This window comes from Fringilla coelebs (assembly GCF_963513975.1).
Source record: "Fringilla coelebs genome assembly, chromosome: 15".
Lineage (NCBI taxonomy): Eukaryota > Metazoa > Chordata > Aves > Passeriformes > Fringillidae > Fringilla > Fringilla coelebs.
The window spans coordinates 6,957,031-6,966,861 of NC_140041.1; the positions used below are offsets into that span (position 1 = coordinate 6,957,031).

Consider the following 9,831-nt stretch of genomic DNA (forward strand, 5'->3'; position numbering starts at 1 on the left):
GTTTGAGCAGCCTGGTCTCCTTTTATGACCAGGTGACTCTCCTGGTGGGTGCAGGAAAGGCTGTGGATGTGTCTCTTTGGACTCCAGCAGGGCCTTTGACACCATCTCCCACAGCACTCTCCTGAAAAAGCTGCAGCCCAGGGCTGGCACAGGAGCACTCTGTGCTGGGTTCAGAGCTGGCTGGATGGCTGGCCCAGAGAGTGCTGGTGAGCAGTGCTGCATCAGCTGGCAGCCAGCACCAGGGGTGTCCTCAGGGCTCTGTGCTGGGGCCAGCTCTGTTCAGTATCTTTATTGATGACATGGATGGTGGTATTGAGTCTTTCATTAGTAAATCTGCAGACAACACTAAGCTGGGAGCATGTGTTGATCTGTTGGAAGGTAGGAGGGCTCTGCAGGGAGACCTGGAATGGATGGGCAGAGTCCAATAGGATGAAGTTTAATAACTCTCAAGTGCTGAGTCCTGTGTTTTGGCCACAATAACCCCCTGCAGTGCTGTGGGCTGGGGACCCTGTGGCTGGACAGTGCCCAGGCAGAGAGGCACCTGGGGGTACTGGTCAACAGCCAGCTGAACATGAGCCAGCAGTGTGCCCAGGTGACCAAGAAGGCCAATGGCTCCTGGCCTGGATCAGGAATGGTGTGGCCAGCAGGAGCAGGGAGGTCATTCTCCCCCTGTACCTGGCATGGTGAGGCCACACCTGGAATGCCGAGTCCAGTTCTGGCACCTCAGTTTGGGAAGGACGTCAAGACGCTCGAGCCTGTCCAGAGGAGGCAATGAGGCTGGAGAGGGCTGGGAACACAAACCCTGTGAGGAACCACTGAGGGAGCTGGGGGTGCTCTGGGATAACCCTGCTTGAGCAAGGAGGTGGGACCAGCTGATCCCACCCATGGTCCCTTCCAACCTGACGCATTCTGTGATTCACTGCTGAAGAACACATACTATAAGATATTTAGCATTTTCTCATGTGGTTCCTCCTATGCAGTCTCAACCTCTTATAAAAATAAACTGGGGAAAAAAAATCTGCATTATATCTTACCTCCTGCCTGAAAATTTTTCTCCAGGTACTGTTCAGGTGTAAGTCACATTTATAGGCTTCCTACTAATATTTTGCATAACATACATAACAGGAAAAAAGCTACTTAGTTAAGCACATTTCAATGTTTAATTTAAAGGTACATATCTTGAGACAGGACAATTAGAATTGCACACTGCATCCTCTCCCAGTAGGCTGTCCACACCTTTGAATCACTTTGCACAGGTCAGCACAATGCCCAGGCAGCACTGACAGGTGTGACAGCCAGTTACATGTCTTGCAGTGCAGTCCACTCCCATGAGCTCATGAGATTTGATTTGTCCAGCAGAGAGCTTTGGTATGGAGTCCTCTGTAAATGTTTTAACTAGTCTGAGATATGCAAAGAATGGTTTCCACCTCAGCTGGTGGAAGGGTTGGCTGACCAACACCTCATCCCACACTCTGACCTCTCCATCTCCACTCCATCAGTCCATGTAACAATCAGGTTTAACAGCCTGTTGCCAAGAGCCTCTGTCCCACAGTGATGCAGAATTCAAGAGGACATTAGCAACACTCTCCCAGAACCCTTTTTTATCTAACATACCGTAATACATTCTTATTATTCACTTCCTTGGTAGCACTAGAAGCATGAATGCTTCAAATATTGACCTGGTCTTCAGAATAAATAGTTGTATTTTACAAAGCTTACCATTATAGAGATCAGAGTTGAAGCAATCTTCAATGTTTCTCATCTGGATTATCCTACACAGAGGCCACAGGGGGAACTAGCCTTGCTCTTACTGTACCTGTAACAATGTGCCTGTTCAGTATCAGCATTTACCTCTAGTACAGCAAAACTCTGGAACTTAAAATTTAGGGCATGAAAGGGTTACATGTGACCCAGTTCTTTGCCTTAGTCCTTCATTAGGTATCACCAAGTTTTTACACTCAATGAGAGTGGCATCAGCAAACTACAGCTCTCACAAAATACTGCAGTTACTGATGCTGTGCTAGTGATTGTCTTTCCTAAAGGAACACAGTCAAGTTCCTCTTTTCTCCTGCCCTACCTACTTGACACGTTCAGTGGGTATCACAGGCTGCTGTTTAATGTGTCTGGTAAGAGGCCAGTGCCCATCCTGGCAGGAACACGTGGACACAAGGTACTGCCCAAACAGCGCACCAGGTGAGCTGGCAGGCATTTGCTGTTGTCATCGAGTTGGATTAGTCTTTCTTTTCTTAACACACTGCAGCACTACACTACTGCACATCAGATTTTCCTAGTATTGCATAATCCTCAGAAAGTGAACCAGGTTTTAGAAATTAATACCTAATTCAGTACCTGCAGTTACTGTAAACCGAGGTTAGATTACACAAACTGCTCTACAAACTCTAAGGTGTTAAAATTCCTTGTACTGGGATTGTGTTATTCCACTGACTAGTGAACAGTCTACCAAGTAAGAATGAAAACTGACACCACATACTGAATTCATCATGAAAAGAACTGGTATTTGCTGGAAGGATCTTTAGTCTGAAATGTTACATGTTCTTTCCATGAGTTGAGTTCTTCATTATTAAGATCACGGTTCAGACTGTTTCTCAAATATTCGTGTGTCTGTTGACAAGGTCACAGGATGGTCTTCCCATTTTACTGCACTCCTGTAAAAAAACCAAAACAAACCTATCAACTGAAGTGCTTTCTACAAGAGCCAAACAAACTATGAGATCTTAATAGAGCAAGACAACAGCAAGATGGCTGTTATAAAAAATGTGTAGCCTCTGGAAGTAAAGTCTAGGTAAGGAAGTTTACCATTTTTAGAGTAAAACAACAGTAACAGGAGTAACTGAATTACAGATTTTAGCCTTCACTAAGCAGTTATACAAGTAAAACTGTATAAAACTGTCTTTTTTAAGTGGCTTAAGTGAACAATTACAGGAAACTCATTCTGACAGGCTGGTTTTCTTTTTGGGATTGGGGCAAGGCAGAAGTTTTTTTGCTGTTTTTCCAAGCTTTGCTTCACATTTTAGTGTGAATGTGGTCCCAATGTCTGTAGAACATTTCTGCTACCACAACACACATCAGTTCTTTCTCCAGTGTTCATACATTAATTAGGTTGTCCCTTTAGGTACAGCACTGGTTTAAGCATGAACATGAGAACAGGCTGCCTACACTTCTGTTCCATGATTCCAGGAGGTAACCTGTAAGGACCCTGGAGGTAGTTAACAGTTAATTTTACTTCTACATTATCAGAAGTTGATTTTACAAGGACTTACCTATTATGAGGTGGTCTCTGGAATGGTAGGAAGGTGTGTTATTCTGTAGTAGCTGTGTTTCAGCTGCCGAGCCGTACGTCCAGACACAATCCATTTTAATTTCTGCACATTTGGTTTGGAACACTTGCTTGAGGAATATTCCGTAAGGCACTTCAACACTAACTCCTTCCAGAAGGTCAGTTCTCTGTTGCTTATCTACATAACAAGACAGAATGTCCTATGGTAACAACTAGCTGAACCTTTACTTTGTACACGTACTTTCAGCTTCTTCAACAAGACAGGCAGCGAAATATCCCAGGCCAAATGAAAAAACCCAACAAAACATCACAAGAAATCCACAAAAAAACCCCAATATGCCAATGCACCTGTTCCTTCCCCACTGTGTAGACCTTTCCATGCATTTTTCTTACCCCCTCCCCTGAAATTTTATCTGCACATACCTTGGAATGTAACTGTAGAAATTCCAATGCCTCTGTCAACTCCAGCAGTTTTTGTTCTTCTATCTCTAGTGCCAAAATAGACAGTGCCAAGACAGAAGGCTGGGGAGAGAGAAGATGTTTTTAAACACTGCTTTGCTAAGTTTCAGCAGTTTAATTTTCTTTGAACTTTCAAGATGCTTACCTTGGCTTTAGAAAACATGATTCTGCAGTGACAGGCCTTAAGCTGGGTCTCAAGTCTCTCAAAATTAAGGTATTTTCTCCTGTAATAAGAACAGATGAGTGAATCTAGAAGAATGCAAGCTTGATCAAGGTAGCATCACTTTGGGAACTCAGAGAAGCAGCAAGAATGTTCATTATCTAAACAAAGGCCTCATTTGTCCCAGAACTTCTGGGGTTATATTCAAACAGGTGTTCATTTTTGGCAGTCTCAATGCCAAAAATAAATCTTGTGTTACACTGGGGAAGAGCTGCATTACCAAAGCAGGCTTAACAAGGAATTTCAGTGCTTACTAGCAAAAGGATTTTTTTTTAAACCAGATTTTGCAATCTTTACAATGAGGCAATACTTCCCTGCAGCATAAGCAGAGATTTATTATACCATGATTATTGAGAAAGTTTGGTTTTCAGCTCAGAGAGCAATACTCCATTTATGCAAACAATATTTAAAATTACAATAATATTAAAGCACAGATGCTCACATTTATAACAATTATGAGTAGGGGGAAGTTTGTGGAATCTTTAAAGTATAGAAAGGCCAATTACTCAAGCAATTTCCCTGCTTATTTTTCTACATTCTACATGTTCTGGTCTTAGGCAGTTAAAGAAAAATCAGTATTAGTTATTGTACCTTTCACAACTTAAATTCTCAAGAATGAATGAATGATAGAGCTGTAGAAACTGGAAGGCTGTTATAGCTTTAACTTTCCAACACAATTTCTCCAGTATGATTTTCTCCATTCTCATCATATCAGAAACAGTGAACCTATACTGGCTTATCCGGATTAAGTCAGTGGCCAAGGGCACATTTCTCTCTTCTTCTGATGCCTTCACAGCCAAGTAGAAGCAGCTGAGTCCAACACAGCCCAAGTGTTTAGGTTGTACCTAAAGAAAAGTGAATCGTTATTTTCAAAGAAGAAGGCCTCTGATCAGCTATTGCAACATGCAAGTATCAAACTGTAGACATCAATCTATTTCATAAAAAAATTATGGGGATGAGGGGTTGTTTTGTTTTTTGGAGATTGAAAACTAAGTCTTTTACTGTACATTATTATCTTAATTTAACCAAACAAGAAAACAGTTATGCACTGTAAATTGCATCTCATTCATCTAAAATACAAGACTGCAGAGCAATTTTGATTGAGGTAGAAGTGACTTGTTAATAAAGTTCTAAAATAGCCTAATAGGAAGCTTTTAGGACTTAAAATGTTGTACATGTTGAGTGATAGTAAAAAATTGGGGAGTTATAAATCTATTTTAAGTATATATACACATATATATATATGTACAAGTATATATAAATGGTCTTATTTTATTCCATAGATGACTCAGTCCCTATTTTTACTGCTTAATCTGGATTCACAAGTCTTTGAAATCATCATTTTCCCATCCATTCCATCTAGCTTTCTCATTTTTGTTTGAACACACAAGCAAAACAAGCTTTTGTTCTTGTCCAAATTGTACAGTGGTAATCCTGTCTTGTTAGACAATTTAAAACAACTAAGGTCAGCATGTCACATCTGCACGGGAGAATGCAGTGCTAACTAATGTTTGACCAGATTTTAAGTGTTCAACAGCATCTTGATATACACAAGGCTGATAGGTTGAAAAGGCAGTTAAATAAGAAGTAATTTAACTTTTTTTTGTATCAATGCAGCAGGACAGGCAGTCTGTCTTGGTCTAAGCCATTAACATGCCCTGTTTACCAACACATGGACATCCTTTAGTTTTTCCTTTTCCAGAAGAAACCTTTCTTAATACCAAAATCTAAATGGAGAATAGAATTTTTTAGCTCTGCACAACCAAGAATCTCAGGAAGGAGCAACCTTTATCTAAACCCAAGACATTCCAGTTTTGAATAAGAACTAGGCTGAGAGTTTATCCTTTAAAAAGCCTTACCTTCATTTTTGACAAGAATCTATCTAAGAAATTCACAGCTAAAGAGAACGTCTCGGTGTGGAAGCCGAAGAACTGAGTTAAGCTGAGGAGATCCTTCACCTCGAAGTCTCGCAGCCGTGCGGTCATTCGCAGGCCATTGTCGTGGGCAGCCTCGAGCAGCCGGAGCCCGGCGGCGCGGGGCTGGGCCCGCAGCTCCCGCTCCAGCATTGCGGGCAGCTCCAGCACCGGGTCCCGAGCGCCGCCGCTCGCCGGGGTATCGATCATCTGCCACGAGAAACAGCGCCGGCCAGTCAAACAGCTGAAACGCGGCAAACTCACCGAAACCTCTCAAACTCTACGGCCAAGATGCGGCAGCCCGGGCACACGCACGGAGCGCCCCGAGGCGGCCCCGGGGCACGGCCGGCCCCGCAGCCCAGGGGTGTGAGGGCACGGCGGGGCCGCGCCGGCGGCGCCTCCCGGGACATGCCCGGGCCTGCCCCTCGCTGCCGCGGGGCGCTGCCGGCGGACGGGCGACCTGCGCGCTCCGCCGGGGGATGGAGGGACGGAGGGACAACGCCCACCCTACGGAAGGGACGGGAGGAGACGGGACGGACAAGGCACGGGGACGCCAAACGTGCAGCCAGCGGGACGGGACCCGGCTGCGCGCCCTTACCTTGTCTGTGCGGCGCCGCTCCCTACCCGGGAGGGGAGAGACCGGGCGGGCCGGAGTGTCCGGAGCGGGAACGGAGCAGGGAACGGAGCGGGGCCCGGCGGTTGGGGCCGGGCGGTCGGGACGGGCTCCGTCCGGCCCCGCGGCAGCGGCGCGCACCCCCAGCCCGCGAGCCGCCGCCCCGCCCGCGCAGTGGCGCCCTCTGGCGGCCCCGCCGCGCCAGGCCCCGCCCCCGCCGGTCGGCCCCGCCCCCTCCTGCGCCTGAGCTCGGCGTGCGCCCGCGCTCCCGTCGCTCCTTGGCCGGAGCGGCCCGGGAGGGCCCGGCCCGCCCCCATCCCGCCACTGAGGGACCGACCCGGCCACTGAGGGACCGACCCGGCCATCGAGGGCCCAGCGCGACCCGGCCATCGAGGGACCGGCTTGGCCCGGCCAGCCCAGGCCACTGTGATGGTCTCGCTCGTTGGAGTGTTCGGAACTCCCCGAGCGCACACCCAGCTTTGGTACTGATGGCTTAGGTTTTAGCTTTTGTGTTTTTCAAGTGCTGTGCTGCTTTAGTGTGTAGCTCTGAGCTTCATATTAAGTGTTGGTAAGCTTTCTTCGCAGAGTAGGTAGACAAAACAATTCCTTCTCTGGCTTGGGACTAAGGACAGCCATCCAGGTTTCAGGCCCAACAGCATGGACAGCAACACGGCCAAACAACGTGGGCTGAAGAGAAAAAAACAAGAAGGATGGGACTTCATAAAGTAAAGCTGTAATTGGACAATTAACTCCAATATGCAATGGACCAGAACTTATAAAAGTGAGAGACTTCATGACTGGTCATCCTTTTTTTTTGTGATCATTTTGGTTGATCTTGGATGTAGCCCTGGCTGGGCTCTTGTGCTGCCCCAGGTGACTCCATTGAGGCCTTTTAATAAATACCTACTTTATTCTTTAACTCTGTCTAGCCTCTGTTCTAGGTCAGCCTTGATAAGGCACCCGTACAAATGGCTCTTGAAGCATAAATGGCTTCTAAACCCTGGGATGGTTCCTGGCTGGGTTTCCAGGCCAGGGCAGATGCTGGAGGGGTTCAGTGCCTTACTGCTCGCACCTCCAGCACGGCTGAAACCTCTCCAGTACAAGGCATTAAAGGGTTCATGTTTTTAACATTTTCCAGCCCCTCTGACAATATATGCATCAAAAATTATATTCATACTACTTTCTCCTATTGTACTTACTATGGATTTATTGTGGGCTTGTTTAATTCTTCCTATCACCTGTGGAAATTAATTAAAATTTGTTTTATTGGAAGAACCATTCTACTTCAGAATAACTTCAGCAGGCAAGACTAGAACGAAATATAGTTAGAGATGCAGAGGTTTTTAAGAAAAATGTGGTTTTCATAGCAAGAGCTTGGATTTCTGGAAGGCTCAGTGGAAGTCAGAATGAGGGAGCCCTTGGGTGTGAAGGAATGACCAAACCTGCACCTCTTTCCACTCCAAAACACTTGCATGAAATCTAAATTTCTACTTGCTGTCCATTTCCCTTCCTTCCTCTGACCTTTGCAAACCACTGAGATGCACTGAGAGAATGCATCTGAAAGGCACTGGTTTGACCCTCATTATAATGCCCTTGATTTGCATGTCTATTGGACAAGAAAAAGTAATTTGTTAAAAAAATGAGAGTGGAAGCATCAATTCCAGGTCTCATGCCACGGCCCATCTGAGAGAAAATGAATTGTCTTTTGGTGCTGTGAAGTCTAAACTGTAAATCAATCTGTTGCTATTGGATGACATTCCCCTATAATTGCCCATGAATGCAAACTCAAGTGCTTCAAGTATTCACAGATGCAGCACATCAGAAATAAAGATTATAGCAAATCAGATGTCATGAATATGGATATTTATGTTGCCAGTAAATAGTCTGAGTTATCTAAATTAAAATTCAAAATTATATATTGCAAAGGAAGTGTTCTTCTTTTTTTTTTTTTTTAAGAGTTGGAAAACATTTGCAGTATTCTTCCTGTCATTACTATGCACATAATAATCATGTGAAGCAAATGATACTTCTTTTCATGCTGCTTGTTTTAAATAGCTTTTTTTTTCTCAAATTGCTCTTAAAAATAGACTAAGGGAGTGCTGTAAAAAGCAGTGGGCCGTGGATCTGGTTTGAAACCACCGACAGCAGGCAAAATCACTGGCCTGTTTTTTGTTCTCTCAGAAGGATTCTGGACTGAGGTGGTGGCATGAAAAAGCAGTTCATATTGATTAAATAGAACAATTAAGTTATGATTCTAAAATGTTCTTTGGGCTTAGGCATTTGGCAAGCAGAAGCCCAAAACACCTTCGTGGGCGTGCTGTAGCTGCTTGGGCAGCAGCTTGAGGAGGGTTTTGCTCTGAACTGCCAGACTTCACACTGGAGTGGCTGCAGTGAATGCTCATACTCTGCTCTGCAGGCTGCTGTGTGTGGATGGAAGGTGCTTCAAGAGAGGGCAGAGATGAGATGGAGGATTCAGACTCTATAGCAAAGATGCTATGTCTTCTCTCCTAGATGTGTCTTCTGCCTCTTCAGGGGTTGTCATGCCTGAGACGAGGACACGCACATTTCTTGTGGATTGGTCTGGTTGCTGAGGGCACCCATTGCTCCCAGTGCCTGTGCCAAGCTGAGGAGTGCTGCAGGGTGAGCCTGCCACAGAAGCAGAGTGGATAGCTGTAGGAGTGGTATCTTCACCTCTTTTCTACTTAACCTGTGTCAGATGTCTTTCACAAATCTGTGTCTGTTTAATCCTCAGTGCCACAGTTGGCTCCGGCAGGGTGTAAATATGTGCACTGGGCTCACCTGAGATTTCCACCAGTTACAGATGAATAAGGAGATGGTTGGCTCTCACAGTTAAGGGGTGAACATTATATGCATGCCAAGAGAAGTTTGTAAATGTTACTGTGATATGTCCTCCCCCTTGCATTGTTAGCATGGGATGGCCTTGGTAGTTGGGGCATTTGGGGAGGGTTGGCTCTCTACTGTAGTAACACCTGACCTCCAGTCAAGGTCTAGGAAAGTGATCCCCACCACTGGACAGCAAGGAAGGAGTCAACTGACAGGACTTTAGGAGGGACTAGAGGTATAAAAGGCAGAGCATCCATTTGAAGACAAGCACATGGCTGACAGTCACAGGGGTTGCCAGTGCTGTAATTTTTACATATTTAGTCCTTTTGTTTTATTTTTTTGTTAAGATTTAATAAACCTTTGAAATTGGAAAATCGAGCAGTCATTTCTCACGCACCCATACTCCTTGCCCGAGGATCCAGTGAGCCTCAGTAAGATCAAGGTCCAGGAACTGTGGCTGGCCTGCTCTCCTGCTTGGCCAGAC

The 9,831-nt window shown here is 45.5% G+C and overlaps 1 protein-coding gene across 1 annotated transcript; it reads right to left on the reverse strand.

Moving 5' to 3' along the window:
• Positions 1 to 1,165: 1,165 nt before the first annotated feature.
• CCNG1 (cyclin G1) lies at positions 1,166 to 6,660 on the reverse strand. Its single transcript, XM_084215943.1, has 7 exons — positions 6,489 to 6,660; positions 5,837 to 6,100; positions 4,569 to 4,822; positions 3,903 to 3,981; positions 3,722 to 3,820; positions 3,282 to 3,476; positions 1,166 to 2,666 (listed from the first exon to the last, which is right to left on the reverse strand). Exons 2-6 carry the CDS (start codon positions 6,098 to 6,100, stop codon positions 3,285 to 3,287), a joined length of 888 nt encoding a protein of 295 aa, XP_084072069.1. The 5' UTR covers positions 6,489 to 6,660; the 3' UTR covers positions 1,166 to 2,666; positions 3,282 to 3,284.
• Between the last annotated feature and the right edge of the window lie 3,171 nt (positions 6,661 to 9,831).

Coding starts and splice junctions, on each gene's coding strand:
- CCNG1 (XM_084215943.1), bottom strand. CDS start 6,100: ATGATCGATACCCCGGCGAGCGGCGGCGCTCGGGACCCGGTGCTGGAG. Junction 4,823..5,836: donor GATTCTTGTCAAAAATGAAG/GTAAGGCTTTTT, acceptor ACTTTTCTTTAG/GTACAACCTAAACACTTGGG. Junction 3,477..3,721: donor TTCTACAGTTACATTCCAAG/GTATGTGCAGAT, acceptor CTTGTTATGTAG/ATAAGCAACAGAGAACTGAC.